This window comes from Myxine glutinosa, chromosome 7, assembly GCF_964187855.1.
Source record: "Myxine glutinosa chromosome 7, kmMyxGlut1.1, whole genome shotgun sequence".
In the NCBI taxonomy this organism is placed as follows: Eukaryota; Metazoa; Chordata; class Myxini; order Myxiniformes; family Myxinidae; genus Myxine; species Myxine glutinosa.
In genome coordinates this window covers 186,238,547-186,256,817 of record NC_136267.1, presented here as the reverse complement: position 1 = coordinate 186,256,817, position 18,271 = coordinate 186,238,547, and the positions used below count along the sequence as shown (strand labels likewise).

Sequence of the window (18,271 nt, the reverse complement as noted above, 5' to 3'; positions counted from 1 at the left end):
ACCATGACTACCCTGACTAACCAATCCTCAACATGTAACCTTCTCATCCATCATACATCACCATGACGACCGTGACTAACCAATCCTCCACATGTAACCTTCTCATCCATCATACATCACCATGACGACCGTGACTAACCAATCCTCCACATGTAACCTTCTCATCCATCATACATCACCATGACTACCCTGACTAACCAATCCTCCACAGTCCACATGTAACCTTCTCATCCATCATACATCACCATGACTACCCTGACTAACCAATCCTTCACACGTAACCTTCTCATCCATCATACGTCACCCTCACTACCCTGACAAACCAATCATCTACACGTAACCTTCTCATCCATCATACATCACCCTCACTACCCCTGACTAACCAATCCTCCACATGTAACCTTCTCATCCATCATGCATCATCACGACTACCCCTGACTAACCAATCCTCCACATGTAACCTTCTCATCCATCATGCATCACCCTCACTACCCCTGACTAACCAATCCTCCACATGTAACCTTCTCATCCATCATACATCACCCTCACTACCCCTGACTAACCAATCCTCCACATGTAACCTTCTCATCCATCATGCATCATCACGACTACCCCTGACTAACCAATCCTCCACATGTAACCTTCTCATCCATCATGCATCACCACGACTACCCCTGACTAACCAATCCTCCACATGTAACCTTCTCATCCATCATACATCACCCTCACTACCCCTGACTAACCAATCCTCCACATGTAACCTTCTCATCCATCATGCATCATCACGACTACCCCTGACTAACCAATCCTCCACATGTAACCTTCTCATCCATCATGCATCACCACGACTACCCCTGACTAACCAATCCTCCACATGTAACCTTCTCATCCATCATGCATCACCACGACTACCCCTGACAAACAAATCCTCCACATGTAACCTTCTCATCCATCATGCATCACCACGACTACCCCTGACTAACCAATCCTCCACATGTAACCTTCTCATCCATCATGCATCACCACGACTACCCCTTACTAACCAATCCTCTCCACGTAACCTTCTCATCCATCATGCATCACCACGACTACCCCTGACAAACAAATCCTCCACGTGTAACCTTCTCATCCATCATGCATCACCACGACTACCCTTGACTAACCAAGCCTCCACATGTAACCTTCTCATCCATCATACATCACCATGACTACCCTGACTAACCAATCCTCCACATGTAACCTTCTCATCCATCATACATCACCATGACTACCCTGACAAACCAATCATCTACACGTAACTTTCACATTGACCATTGCACCACTTCCTGAGGCACCCTGTCGCATTCCTTCTCCAAATCCACAAATATAACGTACAGTTGTCTCTTCTTCCCCAGATATTTTTCGTGTAATTGTCTAATTATAAAAATTTAATCGAACGTGCCCCTTCCTGGTATAAAGCCAAATTGCATTTCCTGTATATTATTACCCACGATTATGCATTACCCATTGCAATGAACTGTTCAACACAGGTAATGTTTGAGGGTCTCGCAACACTCGCTTGTGTGCAGGCAGGTATCTGCAGGTACTGATTTGCATTGTTTTTTAATCCTTTTGCACAACTCAAACACACTTCTGCATGAGAGATTTCGCACCAAACTGTGCAGGTAATACGTCGTACTGTATATCTCAGCTCACTCGTTCACCAGAAACCTGCACAATACTGTCCCCCTCCCCAACTCCTCCTGCGCCCCCCCCTCCCCACCCCCCACATTGTACATTATTTGCAAACATTTGGATGTAACGACTTTATTTTTGGAATTTTAGAACTTCCTTCCAAGATCATTTATGCCAAGATTTTTTTTTTTTTTTTCTTCCAAGATCATTTATGCATTAATTAATGCTTCCTTGATAATTATTGTGGGTGAGTTGTTGGACCAATGATCCCATTTGAGGCTGTATAACTAATATTGTGTTTCATGTTCAACCCTCTGTTAGCTGAAAAGTTAAAAACACAGATTGTGGCCACAACCATCTGGCGATCCTGCTCGCTGGACATCCTCACAGCACCCTACCTTTCTGGTCAGTGGCCACGAGACCTTGCTGCTCACACCTCGTTGTGCATGGCGGACAAGGCCACACAGGTAAAATTTAGTCGTGTGCTCGTGTGCTAGTACCCATTGCCAAGCATAACACATTCTGAACGATTTCTTCTGCGGAAGGTTTTGTTGAAAGGTTTTTCTTTTCCAGCATGAGTTGACTTGTTGGCAAGCCTGGATTGATGCTCATTCTCAGCAGGCCTACTCGATTTTATCTACGTGCTTGTATTGTTCTGAGGCTGTCCCCTCAGCTGCTTTGGGCCCTCTTTGTATGTATTGTGTGTGAATATGCTTTCTGGACCGGTCCCTGTTTACATCGGTCCCTCTTCCATCAGTCCCAACATGTTGTTGTAGTCGTGTGGTTTGAATCTGGAAAGTCGCCTCAACGCGACCAACGGTCAACTGATTTGAAGACCCCCGGCTAGGTCACGTGATCACTAGTCACGGTACCATACCGATTGGGGTCTCTGAGCCGGCCGAGCGCTACACTAATTAGTACCACACATCTCATCCTAATTAGGCCGAGCGAGCCGGAGACATGTGTCGCTGTCTGCATGAGCAGTGTTTAATAGCCGCAGTCAATCGACCCTAAAGCTTTCCTAATCATCAAATGAGGGACAATTCCTACGCAAATTCACCCTGAGACCAAGTATATTTAATGGTAATAACTAGATGGTATTCATAGAATACTTACCCTGCGCAGTCAACTTGGTGTGAGCCAACTCTTCTGTTTTTGAATATTTTTTCCCTTTGATCCAATATGGCTGCCAGACCACATGAGCGATGACATCATAAATTTATATTCTCTAATATAATTGTTGCATAGATCACGCTCAATACATTTCAAACTGATCAGACTAAGCGTTGTCCCTGTCAAATTATGACGTCATAATTATGGCACCAATGACGTCATCGTTAACAACACCTATTCCCCATATGGAGTTCTTCACAATAAGCCATGTTTCAATTTTTCCATGCAGCGGTTTTGGAGATGTAGAGGTGCAACATTTTTTGGTTTTTCCAAGATGGCACCTGTACCACATGACCTATGACGTCATGATTATCATTAAAATATTCTTCAGGAGGAGGCCCTCCTATGAAACCCAGAACCAAGAGAGGGAAAATGGCGGTGGTCTGCCTTTTTGACCCTGGCGCTCGAGCGTTCTATGATGACGTCACATGTGCTCCAATCAACGAGCACCATCGCATCGCTCCATCCAATCATTTCTTTCAGGGCGGGGCCTCACGGCCTTTCTTGACGCCCCTCGAGATGACTCGGCTGGGTGGCTACAGTGGTAGTGTTCGGATCCGGTCGGCGATTACGTCATTTAATTTCGGCGCTGATCGCATGGCTGGTGGTGTGTGTCATAATGAACGAAGGGAAAACCATAGAGGCAATTTACACACTGGGAAAGTTACCTTTATACCCTAACTAATTAGCATAGCTCCACCCCTCGCATGGAGACAAATATACACTTACACGGACATCCGGGCCTACTTGGTTACAGAAAGGTTTCTTGTTCTTCGCGACAGTCGGAGCACACTACCCTATACAATTCCACCTGGGAAAAGGTATTTCATTAGCTACCCCCACAAACGTAACGATAACTAATGTAGGACCTGACAAGCATACCACGATAGATGGACAGAGGAAATCACAGGGAAATGGACAGAAGAAATCTGATGGAATACCCCACAGGATATGGTAGTTCTGGCCACTCCAGCAAGGAACTTGCTTCTACATTCTGGCACTTGGTCTTGCATGCTGCCTGGGCTGAGGAGAGGAAAGAGTGTGCCTGTGGCTCCGGCGGGGTGTGCCTCGGCCCCAAATTGGAGCAGCAGAACACGTGGCTTTCCTCTCGTCGATTCAGGATAACTCCTCTGACTTCCACCGTTGCTCCACCCTTTTATCCCCTGGGACCGATGCATCACTTAGGATGTACCACCACTACCCTCTCACTCACCGTTGGCCCGCGGCCTAGTCCGTGAAAGGGGCAAACCCGTTCATGACCCCTGAGCCATCGACAACTGCCGATGGCTAGGTCAACGTTACCAGTAAGTTTCATCATTTTCCCACCGTGCTTGCGCCGCAAGGCCTAGCAAAATGGCAAAAATGAACGTAACGGACCGATTGCAAAAGGAATGACATGAAATATGCTGTCAAAAGGGTAGGGATCTTTTAGACACAGATGTTCGGAGGGAGTACGTCGTCTATCTATTACATAAGCGATACATATCTAATATCACAATTAATTACTTCATGCTTATGCTGATACATGTTCGACGGATACAACTGAATTATACTCATCATTGTTAACCCCTACGAGCCATTTCCACAACAATATTTTGTTCCATTTCCATGTACTCAGCTCTCCATAAAGCCCAGATGCCAGCATTATATGTTGTTATACCAGTTAATATTATATATACCTGTTTATATATACTGTACGTAACTATTATACCTGTTTATAAAGGCGGTATATACCTGTTTAAAGCACTAAAGCAGTACTGCCAGCTATCTTTATGCCTCTGCCGACAAAGTTGCCGGAGACATTATGTTTTCGGGTTGTTCGCCCATCTGTCCGTGATAGGTTTTCATTACCGTGATAACTTAACAGCTGAAGGGATCCAAGTCAAACTTGGTACAAGTTTGTATGATGATGCAAAGATTAACTGATTAGAATATGTGGTCAAGAGGTGCAAGGTCAGAGGTCCCGTTAGGTTAAAATTCTGTTACCAAGTGTTACGTGCTCCTCCCCGACCCCCTGGTCATGGTGTACCTCCGAGCCCCGAGAGGAGTCACGGCAGAAAAATGTGTTATTCTGTATGTCAAAGATCAAGGGAGATGCCACCCCAATTGTTACTCACAAACAAATATTGTATTAAGATCACACAAGAATAACAGTACAACAATAATAGTATTCAAAAGTACAATCAATATGTCCTATGATGGTACCATCAGTGTTGTAATATTTAACTCACTGTGCTCCAAGTGAGTGAAACACGAACATTCCCCAATGTCTCTTATTCCCGGCTTCGAGATGAAATTGATTCGCTCCAGCGATCGCCAGAACGAGGTCCAATCGAGGCCAGAATCCCGTGCGGATGGAAAATACAGTCACACAGCCGAAGCTGCACAAAGGCGCCCTCAAGGCGCCTGGGAAATCCAAAGGCGCCCTACAGGCGACTGAGAGATCACACCCTCGGGTATGGACGAATTAACCTTCAAAAAGCCACGTCACACACATGCCCCAGATCGACGTCTGAATGCGGTGGAGATGGTCGAAAAGTGACGAAACCGCAAGCGAAGCACAAGTCCTGCGCGAGTCAAAATGGCCGACGACCCGGTCTCGTGGCGCACGGCACGGCGATGATTCTCTCCTGAAACGATCGCCAAAACCTGACACGCAGGTTGACCGGTCACAGCGATGACAACTCTGTCGTCGGAATCCCTTTCCCGGAAACCTGAAAGTTCGCTAGTGACTCTGGCTCGCCAACGTTCGCTTCCGAACCCGGAGCAACTCGGCTTTCTTGTCCGACTCATTCGCTCCGCCCTCTTTCTCCTCCGGTTCCCGATCCGGTTTCCTGTTTCTTTTAACATTAACTTTTTTACCTTTTGAAAACATGTCATGGACAATAAACCTTTTGAAAACAATAATAGTACATGGAATCAGAAATATTTACAGTGGATGCAAACCACCACAACGGAAGTGACAAATCCGTAACACAAGCTAACTTATGAGCCAGGAATGGGATTTTGATCAAACTTGGTATAAGTAGCCTATGTATTATGATGCAAAGATTAACTGACTATATTTCGGCCTCAAAGCTAGATCAGAGGTCATGTCGGATAAAAATGTGATGCTTGAGAACAGTTGAATGGATTTAAATCAAAATGTTTTATTTTTATTTTTTATTTTTATGTGTAACAATGTCATAATGTGGGCGGGGGCATATCGGTCGAGATCGCGATGTCGAAGAGAGTAGTTCACGTTGTATATTGTCACATTTTTCCCTCTTTTTACTATATTGTAACTGGAATTTAATGAACGTTGGGACAATAAGCTGATTTCTTGTTGTCAGTTTTTACAGTGTAGCCCATAGAGCAAAGCCATCTGGAACAATGTATGCATGTATGTATGTATGTATGTATGTGTGTATTGTCGCGTGGACGGCTACGTTAAAACGGAGCACACCACGAATGACCAATTGAGCGTTAACCGGAGGCGTGATAAACCAAAGTCGTCTGGCGGATTAAACAGTAATGAAGAAGAAGATGCAGACTTACCTGTTCTGGCTGCAACGTACTTATTCTCCCTGCAAAATAACTCAAACGGTAAACTGCGTTCAGAAATATACAAAAATAATGAAAGGCTTTATTGCCACGGATGATGATAACAAGAAAAACCTGACTATAAACGAACCCCTTAAATTGGAGTACTCCGACAGACAGAACACAGATACAAGACTAAGGATAAAGGGATGGGATGAAAGGGATTTTTTTGGGGAGGGGGGGGGGGGGTACTCAGCTCGGTCTGGCTTGATTGTCTGGCCGATGATCCCTTGCCTCTCGCCCTGCGTGGAGAAGAGGGTCTTGGCGGGAACTCGCAGACTAGTGGTGCGGCCTTGCACTCACGCGCTCCACCACTCTACGCACCGGCCTCCGTAGAGCCCAACACACAGCAGTCCGGCAGCCTTCCTTCTGTGGTGTGATGGTGCAATGCTTGTTGGAATGTCCCAGGCGTGACAATCGCGATCCACTCAGCACTGAGAGACCGATGAGCGAGATAACCAATCTCAGCAGTAGAACACAGAGAGCAGGTGGACCAATAGGGAGAGAGTCAGGGAGATTGAGGGAGTCCAAAGCAACGTGAGGGAGATGAAAAGAAGCAGGGAGCAACCCTCGCCAAAACCCAGGAGCAGAGAGAGAGAGAGAGAGAGAGAGAAAATGTCGGACGCACTCCCTTTTTATCATCTCTCCTTGGCCAATCAGCTGACTCCTTCTTGCCTCTGAGCTTTAGCTGCATGCTGATTGGCCAGCCCTCCCTACCATTGGTGTGATCTCCCCATCAAACCCCTCGACCAATCCGTCACGAGGTGGGTGTGGCCTCAGCCGGCCTGAACAATGTTTTATCACCATCTTGGCGCAATGCGTGGGCGCTTCCTGCCTGCACTTCCGGTGAGTTTTATTGGGGCAATTATTAATTTGGGTAACTAGTGGGCACTGGTGATGGTAAAAACAGTGGGAATAATTAGAGGTTTCACACACAGGGGAATTAACATAATCCCTACACTAGTTAACACGCCCCATTCCTCGTAATCGGGACAAATATACACTTAATCCGACATTCGGGCTAAACAGGTCCCTGACTTATGTACATCGAAATGGTTCTTTCTACCCACGACCATCGGAGCACCTACCTATGCAGATCTACCTGAATCTATATATTACTACCCCAAAATTCATAAAAGTATGTATGTATGTATGTCCCTCACAAACGTACACTAATCAGAGCTGAGGATCTGGTCATATGACAGTGGTGATGTGATGTCATTACCACGGCTGACCACACACCTCCATTTTGATTTATATGCTGTTCGTTTTGATTAAACGGCCCGAAACTTTAAAAAACATTTTTTCTATTATCTTTAAAATCTTAATTTTTTTTACATTGAATTATATACTTGACCACTGTAGGCACTTTCAAAACCCTTCCGTTTCGCAGTACTTGGACAAAATATCACAGCATTGTACATCATCTGGACCAATGAGATTTGCCATTCACAGACCCTGCCCATGTCCTTGTTTCTCAAGACTGCGTAGGGTAAGGGAGGTGTTCTATAAACTCTCTAGTTTATCAAAGTGAGAAAGAGAAGATGAAGAAAAATATATTCGAGTTAAACTGTTGTTTTCAACGAGCTAGGACTTGTGTTTTATTTTAATGTTTACTTGCTCCAAAAGAACATTGATCATGTGCAATGTCGATGCGACAATGAAGGCCTACATGAAAATACTAGTGAAGAACCCATCCTCAAGGATAGGATAATTCCTCTGGAATTACAAACAGGATGATTCCTATGAAAATGGCTTTTATTACTATGACTTTTAATACCTCTCCCCCTAATAAAATGGTTTGGAGTGAGGGGGGAAGGAATTGGGCCCCCTCTCACTCCAAACCCCTGGGACTATTTCAATTGTTTTACCTCTTCAATCCTTTTATGCTCACGTTGAGTACAATGATCAACTCATTCTGTCCAGTGGTTCAGGAATGCACAGAAGTCAAACAGACACTTCTCGAGTTATAACTTCTCCGAAGAACAGGAACACATTCAGGGAATTGAATAAAATGTAGAAAATGCTGAAATTCGGTTTATGTTGAAAACATACCGCTGTTTTGCTCGCCAGGAAAGGGTGCTTTACATTCGTTTGGATATCTTCATGAATTATTGCAAATTTGGACATTTCACTTTGGAATATACTGCCTTTGTTTGTCAGACCTGTTTGTTCACAATGCAAGTGAAACGTATGTTTAATTTTGACATTTTCCTGGTTTTCTTTTAATTTGTTTTTTTCATCTTTTGGTGTTTCTTAGACCCCAAGCTCCTGGATGAACAAGCTGGCAGATGAAAAGAATTCCAATTGGCGTTCTGCTACTTGGGACACCTCTGAACAACTCAAAGAGGTTGGAACCCAGCTTGCACATATTATCTGATTCCGACTACTCTTTGCAGGATGAGAATCTCAAAGCGTTCTCAATCTTGAGCATAGCTGAGATTTACACACTTATCACAAATTATTTACGAGTGACAGTTACGCTGTGTATGGATTCAGTGCAATTTTTAGCACTTGTTTACTTATCATTGTGTGTATGTATGTATGTATGTATGTATGTATGTATGTATGTATGTATGTATGTATGTATGTATATATATATATATGTATATGTATATATATATATATATATATATATATATATATATATGTATATATGTATATATATATATATATATATATATATATATATATATATATATATATATATATATATATATATATACATACATATATATATATCCGTTCTATATATATATATATGAGCCTAGTGTTGGGCTAGCGGCTAGGGTGCCAGCTAAGGATCCTGGGTTCGAATCCCGGTCGATCGCTGAATTAACGCCAGGGTGGTTGACTCAGCCTGTCATCCTTCCGAGGTCGGCTAATTGAGTACCAGTTCACTGGTAATTCCCTGTGTGTCGTAAAAAGGCAACAAACAGAGTTGGCGGCAGGAAGGGCATCCGGCCGTAAAACATTGCTTCAAAAAGGGGACCAAAAAAACAACAACAACCACGGTCCCCGAAAAAGGCCAACCCCCGCTTTGCGGGGAAAAGTGGCCTCTAAACGGTGGTTTTATATATATATATATATAGCTTCTATATATATATATATATATATATATATATATATATATATATATAAATATATATATATATATATAAAACTGAAGCTCCAAAATTGATCACTTGGCATTTTACATCACAAAGACTTTACAGTGTGCTCCAGCAAGGCAAATATGATTATACAAGTAGTATGTCCAAAAAAGAACTTTCAAGTATGCAGTCCCAAAAAACATCATTTTGTGGAAAATTATATTGTTGTTACATTTTACATCACAAAAACATTGCAGTATGTTCCATTGCAGACCAAGTATGATTACAGTATATCCCCATTTAATTTCAAGTGTTCAGTGTGTTCCAGAAGAAGGTATCACTTTGTGAAAATATCACCACCGTAAATTTCCCACCGTAGGTGGGGCGAGATGGGCACTCCCACTCGGAGGGTGTTAGTGCCGATGCTCGGATATATATATGACTAATGTTTTTTGAGGTGAGGTACCACTCACTGCATGACAAAACAAACACCATCTCAAGTCAACTCAAGCAAGGGATACGAAGCCGAGGGATATGAAAACCGGATTTCAAAGATGCAATTAGAGGATCATGTTGGACATATTGTTTCTCATCATCAACACAATGCGCAGGCAGCGAATATTGGTGAGATGGTGACTAAAAGTGTACATGATGAAAATAAAAAGTTATTAGCAGAGCTGAAATTGTGGTGTGGATGCGAAGGTGAGGGGCAGAGGGGTAGGTGATTGCATGCGTGTAAAACAGGAATAAAGATGGTGACTGCATGCGTGTAAAACAGGAATAAAAATGGTGACTACATGCGTGTAAAACAGGAATAAAAATGGTGATTGCATGCGTGTAAAACAGGAATAAAAATGGTGACTGCATGCGTGTAAAACAGGAATAACAAGCGTTACGCCTAGGTTCCCCGTCGGTGAAGTGATGAGTTGACAAAGTGGAAGACGCAGAAAACATGCTATGATATGATATTTCGCTCACAAGGTTCAGACATACATGGAGGCGGCCATCTTGGATTTTGACGTGGCCACCCAATTTTTAATAGCGTTCTTCCTTATGCCTAGATACACCCACACACCAGATTAGAAGTTGGTACTTCGCTTATTTTTCAAGATATTTCGCTCACAAGGTTCAGACATATATATGGTGGCGGCCATCTTGGATTTTGATGTGGCGACCCAATTTTAAACAGCGTTCTTGCTTGTGCCTAGATATATCCACACACCAAATTAGAATTTGGTACTTCGCTTATTTTTCAAGATATTTCGCTCACAAGGTTCAGACATATATATGGTGGCGGCCATCTTGGATTTTGACGTGGCGACCCAATTTTCAATAGCGTTCTTCCTTATGCCGAGATACACCCACACACCAGATTAGAAGTTGGTACTTCGCTTATTTTTCAAGATATTTCGCTCACAAGGTTCAGACATATTGTTACAGATCTGGGACGACGGCTCTCCCGTTAGCAAGGGGGGTTAACCCCTTGTCCGTTATACTGGCCGTCGCCGATCCTGGGGGTCTGTGACGTCACTGGTGGTCAGCCACGACCAGGTAATCGGGCCAGAGGCCCAAAAGAAAGACCACCTGAATACCTGCTTACCGTGACCTCCCAACCAGCGAGGAGACAGCCCCGCCCGAGTCGCGACGGTAATGGACACGCCGAGCGAAGCGAGTCACGACCCAGGCCGTTAACAATTACTAACCCGATTATAGCGGTTTTAATCGTGCCACGTAAACCAATGGAAAGAAAAGACTAAAGCAACTGGAGGAAGACGAAACCAAATCTTGGAGAAAGAGCACACATTTATTGTAACAAACACCAGAGGAAAAGAAAGATCAAAGCTGTACAAAGATAGATGGATGTAAAAAGAACACAGGGCAGCCTTATCTATACAGTCTTAGTTATACCCAGGACAGAACAAACAAAGACAGACTCACACGGGGATGATGACAGGAATGGCAGGAGAAGGTCCGTTCAGCTGGCAAAGGCGGCCGGTTCGGCTCGTTTAGCCGTCGAGGTTCCGTTCCAACTTTGCGCCATTGGTTTGGAGCGAACCCGACAACCACTGGGACAGATATTGCCGCGTCGACGCCACGACCCTCTCTCTCTCTGGGGATAATACTGGGATTTCCCCTCGCAGGTAAGGCACGATCTTTCTGCTACGCACTCGTCTCCTCCCTTCTCCTCATGCGCGATCCTCGAACGCATATATAAAGCGGGGTCGTGACACGCCCTCGGCCGTTTGGGTCCCGCCTCCGTGCTGTTTGTAGCCTTATTTGGCAACGGAGCTGAACAGCTCCGCCCTTGTGGCGAGCCACGGTCACGCCTCTTCTCGGCGACCCCGCCCTTCTTGCCCAATACAGAGCACGGAGCACATGTTCAAAATGGCGGCAAACCAAGGACAGTTGAGGGGGCGTGCACCCCACGCTTGTTGAGCTGCTTTGCAGAGAGATAGAGAGTTTGCTGGGGTATGGTGTTATTGAAGGGGAGCTATCCTTATTTGATAATGCAACGTGGTGTCAATCTAGTGGATACAGAGCCTTAATTAAACATAGAATAGGAAATAATTAGCAAGATGATTCTAAGATTGGCTGCGTGTTGCGATGGCCTAGGGTGCGATATTTAATAATTAATAAAAGGGGATTATATTACAAAGGGGGAAATTTACAAGTGAAGGGGGGGGGGGGTCCCAAATCTGTAACACTGCACCCTTCTCTTTTCCAGGGCCGTCCCTGGCCCGACAACTTTACTTTTAGTGTGGCACTTAGATGTAAAACCCTCTGATATTACACTGACCCTGCGTGCGACAGTTTTACCAGGGAATTAAATATGTCCCCCTGCCACGTTGCATTCTGTCTAACAGACTTACACCCACAAACTAACCAAATTGCGGAATTAATTTCAAACTACACATTTACGGTGGGGAGCTTATTCACAAGAGACTACACTATTTGGTATTTACAACACCAACCCAGGACCTGTTGTTTTGGGAAACAAAATGCAGATGTTGTTTTTGAAAAGGAGAGGAAAGGCATGCATTGCACTGCACCGATACACCAACCCACGGGTGCTCTGAGGCACGCATTGATATGCAGCGCAACCTCAGAGCACCGATATAAGCACCAATAAAGCACCACACTCAAAATACAGCCATGCAGTTAGCACCATCCAGTGCACAGTTATTTCAAACAAAGTTCAAATGTCTCACTGGTGGTGTCAGCACGGCCGATGGTCCGCCATGCTCCGATGGTCTGCCGATGGCGATCTTCTGTCTTCTTACTTGGCTGGACTTCCTGGCGTGCGGCCTATTTAGGACTAAGGGGGGAAAGCACAGAAAGGGCACAAAAGTGTCAACCTTTTTTATTTATGGCCAACAGGGGCCGACTACAGGGTGGTCCACCTGTTAGGCTTAGGTTCCCCCTCCCGAGGTCCGCAAGCCAGCATGCTGGCAGAAAAGCTGTCCCAGCAGAGATGCCAGGCCCCATCCCGTGGGGTCCATTAGTGGGTGGTGCTTGGCCACAAAACCCATGGTCAATACGTGGGTGGCCACACAGATCGTGTGGTCCATAGGTGTGTACCGGTCCAGGCAGCAGGCAGCGGAAGTGCGGGTACACAAATGCAGCGCCGGCACATCCTCCCCCCCAGTGCCCAGAGAGCATGGTCCTCGGGTGGGAGACAGGGAGACAGGTGAGTAATGGGTCAGGGCGCAAGGGTACACATCAAAACAAGGCAATGCAGAATGAGGGGTGCATGGGAGCGAGCTGAGAAAGGTTCGTCCCTACGTACGCCCCCCACATGTGACCTACACTGCCCCCCTTGCCCCTCCCCGTATTTACGAAAACCTACACATTACACAACACCTTACAAATCTGTCGCTATCTGTCTCGTCTTCCCCATATCTCCCCTATACCAAATTCGTCTTCACTCCCACTAATCCAAAATTTGCCATCACCCAATTCATCATCAGTCCCTCCTAAGGAGGAAGAGATGGAATTACGCACAATGTCACAACCACGTCGTGATGCGTCTCACATTCCAAACATTTGCACAAAAATAATAAAAACATGGCATGGTGTGGAGTTCCGTCACCTCAGGTGAGTGGATGTAGATGGTGCGACGAGATTCTTAATCCTAACTATCCTCTAAATGACTTTAATACACTTTACACTTCCCGGGGTCTTTCCCTGCAAATCCATTGGCCATCTTACACTCTATGCGGTTTTAAGAACCAATTCCCATTGACCAAACTGTGGTGCTTCATCAATTTGGAGTCTCACTCCCCCGATTCAACTCCCTGTGCCTTTGCACAATTTCAGGACTGGGTCGTGTGGCTCTCCCAGCAGGTCTACCCACCTGCACACCTCCACCACTGCAGTTGCCTCCGAGCTTACCTGCTCCTTACCCTAACCTATCTGCCTGGGGAAGGCCCTCTGGCGCTCTCCCCACTCGGTGCCCTCTCTGGCACTGGGCTACCCGGGTCCGTCCTCCGGATCCTTGGGCCCCATCCACAACTCTAACGGCTCCCAGAGCCCACCTGCGGCCTCACCTGGCCGACATCCTAACAGTGGCGGAGTGCCCATTTAACTACACACACTAACAGGCCACACGCCCAGCCATTTCCACGTCACTGATGCACCCATCCAAACACCATTCTTCCACCACGCACCACAGATGCCAATATCCAAAAACAATTTACCTACGCCCTCTACCTAACTCTTAAACTACCCTCCCCGGGTATTCGTGACAGGGGTCCACTTTTCCCCCATTCACACCTTCGCACCATCCACTCCACTCCACAGTTTCCACCATGCTCATTCCACACCATCCATTCCATACTCCATATATTCCATACTCCATGTATTCCATACAACCATGCTCACCTGTATTGGCACACCTGTGCAATCACTCCTACACCTGGTGCTTCCTGCACCCTCCTTCCTCCAGGACCATTTGCTCAACACAGCACACAATCACCATTACTCACTCATACACTGCTCAATACACTTCTTCATTTGCACACCTGTGCAATCACACCTGGTGCCACCTGCACCCTCCTTCCTCCCAGGCTTCCTCAATCATTCAATGCAATGCACAACCACAATTGTTCCTCATACGCTACTTCATACACTTTCACGCTCAATACAACTCACATCTCTCCCGAGCATTGCCTAGCAATTCCTCATTTGCTCGATATCAATACTCTCACACACACGGCATCATCTGACCTACCTGGTGCCCTGCTAAAACTCACGCTTCCCAGTCGCCCCTTTAAACTAAGCACATCCCACGTCGTTATAATCCAACTACCCTACTCCCTACGTCCCCGACTACCTGTCCAATGTTGCTACTTAAATCTACAGTTACCTATGGTCATCTTCTCTAGATCCCTATCATTTTATCCGAACCCTCCCGGGCTAGTTTTCACTGCCATAACCCCATAGCTAGCGCTCATGTGCCCCCTTGTGAGGGATGGCAGAGTTGCCATCCCACCACATCGGGCATCTTCTACTATCATTATCAATTTTGCCATCAAAGCCCAACCAATCAAAAATTTGCCAATCACTGCCAATCCTTCTGCCAATCAGTTGACAATCAAATTTTTTGCCAATCCTATACACTATTTTCAATTTCGGATCCAAAACACTATTACCATCATCACAGTCCGCTTTATCTGAGCCTCGGTGCGTCGTCACATCATTAAAACTAGGCTTCGCAAAGCCGAGCAATGAATTCGGGTGGTTTGGTCGCCTGCAGTTTGAATCCGTCCGGCATTCGGTTCAAGGGAGGCGGTTTGGTCGGGCCGAGATTCCACGCACCATCTCGGCGCGGCACCTTGCGGCCTCCGGCCCGATGGCTCAATCTCGCCCGGTCGGGACCCCGCCCCCATGAGGGGGCACCGTTACGCTTCCTCTTACCCGCCCTTGAACCGGGCCGGTCGCCTTGCCCGGCTAGGCCCGGACTCGACCGTGCTGGGCGGAGCCAGGCGAGAATCGGCAACGACGCTTCCAAGAGAAGCGACTCGGCACCGACCCACGCCGGGCCTCACATCCAACAAAGCGCACCGCGCCCCGAGTGCTCGCCTCGGCTATCCGTCGCCCTAACTGCTAACCCGGTGAACGTCGATGCTTCACTTGCATGCTCACACCACGCGACCCTTTTCACACTCACCAAACCCGGCGTCTCGGCGCCTCCAGTGCATCCCACTCCTGACTCCATTTGTTACAGATCTGGGACGACAGCTCTCCCGTTAGCAAGGGGGCTTAACCCCTTGTCCGTTATACTGGCCGTCGCCGACCCTGGGAGTCTGTGACGTCACTGGTGGTCAGCCACGACCAGGGTAATCGGGCCAGAGGCCCAAAAGAAAGACCACCCGAATACCTGCTTACCGTGACCTCCCAACCAGCGAGGAGACAGCCCCGCCTGAGTCGCGACGGTAATGGACACGCCGAGCGAAGCGAGTCACGACCCAGGCCGTTAACAATTACTAACCCGATTATAGCGGTTTTAATCGTGCCACGTAAACCAATGGAAAGAAAAGACTAAAGACTAAAGAAAAGACTAATGGAAAGAAAGAAAAGACTGCACTCTTGACCCCATCCCCTCCAGCTTTGTCAAGGCCTCCCTCCCTGCTCTCTCTCCACTTATCATTGCAACAATAAACTCCTCCCTGTCTACAGGCATCGTCCCACCATCCCTCAAAATTGCTGCTGTTACCCCCATTCTAAAAAAACCTGGTCTAAACCCTGACACCCTAAACAACTTCAGACCCATCTCCAACCTACCCTTTCTGTCGAAAGTTTTGGAACGCGCTGTAGCCACTCAACTCAAACATCACCTCTCTGCCAATAACCTGTATGAAACATTCCAATCCGGATTCCGCTCAAACCACAGTACTGAAACTGCTCTCCTCAAAATCACCAACGACCTTCTCCTCTCCTCTGACGCTGGCAACCTCAACATTCTCGTCCTCCTCGACCTCAGCCCTGCCTTTGACACCATCGATCACACCATCCTCCTCACCCGACTTGAATCCACCTTTAACGTTACCGGCACTGCCCTCTCTTGGATTAAATCATACCTCTCTGACAGACGCCAGTTCATCTCCATCAATAACTGCAAATCCCCCACTGCTCCCCTCCCCCAAGGTGTCCCCCAAGGTTCAGTTCTTGGCCCCCTCCTCTTCATCCTTTACCTGTCCCCCCTCGGTCACTTAATCCGCCGTCCTGGTCTCCAATTCCACTGCTTCGCCGATGACATCCAGCTTTTCATCTCCACCAAGTCCGTCTCCACCGACACCCATTTTATCCTGACAAACTGCATCTCTGAAATAAAATCCTGGCTTCAAATCAACTTCCTCAAACTTAACTGTGATAAATCTGAAATAATCATCGTTGGCCCAAAAACGCTCACAAAATCCACTCATAACTTTGCCCTCAACATCGATGGTATCCCAGTATCCACCTCCCCTCTCATCCGGAATCTTGGCGTCATCTTTGACCAAACCCTCTCCTTCGACAAATACACTAAACAGATCACAAAGACAGCCTTCTTTCACCTGAAAAACATCGCCCGTCTCCGCTCATCCCTCTCCTCCACGGCTGCAGAAACCCTCATCCACGCCTTCATCACCTCCCGTCTGGACTACTGCAATAGCCTCCTCTGTGGTTCACCCTCAACAATCACCAATAAACTCCAATACATTCAGAACTCCGCTGCCCGTCTACTCACCCATTCCCGGACCCGTGACCACATCACCCCCGTCCTTTACAAGCTTCACTGGCCCCCATCTCCCAGAGAATCCAGTACAAAATCCTCCTCTTGACCTACAAAGCCCTCCATAACCTGGCCCCATCCTACCTGGCTGACCTCCTCTCCAGACACACTCCCACCTGCAACCTCCGCTCTGCTGGTACCAACCTCCTGACCCCCCCCATCCGGACCAAATTTAGATCCTGGGGGGACAGGGCCTTCTCCATCGCTGCTCCCACCCTCTGGAACTCACTACCTCACACCATCAGAGACTCCTCCTTACTCACCACATTCAAAACATCACTCAAGACCCACCTGTTCAGCACTGCATTCAACATTCAACCCACAGCATTTAACCCCTGACTATCACTTCTCCTTCTCCCTCCTTTTGCTTTAAATATTTCCCTATTGATTCTTGTCTTTTTGCAATTGTTGTTTTCATGTTTTGTTATGCATTATGTTTTGCACTCTGTCAAAGCGCCTTTGGGCTTCATGAAAAGCGCTATACAAAATAAATGAATTCTTATTATTATTATTATTAAAGCAACTGGAGGAAGACGAAACCAAATCTTGGAGAAAGAGCACACATTTATTGTAACAAACACCAGAGGAAAAGAAAGATCAAAGCTGTACAAAGATAGATGGATGTAAAAAGAACACAGGGCAGCCTTATCTATACAGTCTTACTTATACCCAGGACAGAACAAACAAAGACAGACTCACACGGGGATGATGACAGGAATGGCAGGAGAAGGTCCGTTCAGCAGGCAAAGGCGGCCGGTTCGGCTCGTTTAGCCGTCGAGGTTCCGTTCCGACTTTGCGCCGTTGGTTTGGAGCGAACCCGACAACCGCTGGGACAGATATTGCCGCGTCGACGCCACGACCCTCTCTCTCTCTGGGGATAATACTGGGATTTCCCATCGCAGGTAAGGCACGATCTTTCTGCTGCGCACTCGTCTCCTCCCTTCTCCTCATGCGCGATCCTCAAACGCATATATAA

The 18,271-nt window shown here is 46.6% G+C and overlaps 1 protein-coding gene across 3 annotated transcripts in view; it reads left to right on the top strand.

Moving 5' to 3' along the window:
* The window catches only part of LOC137431898 (glucocorticoid-induced transcript 1 protein), a 114,380-nt gene that overhangs the window by 21,460 nt on the left and 74,649 nt on the right, over window positions 1-18,271 (top strand). For all 3 annotated transcript variants that reach the window (XM_068123731.2, XM_068123730.2, XM_068123729.2), the window contains exons 2-3: window positions 1,996-2,141; window positions 8,690-8,779. In XM_068123731.2, the coding sequence (XP_067979832.2) occupies window positions 1,996-2,141; window positions 8,690-8,779 (236 nt within the window). The remainder of the gene's footprint in view (window positions 1-1,995; window positions 2,142-8,689; window positions 8,780-18,271) is intronic.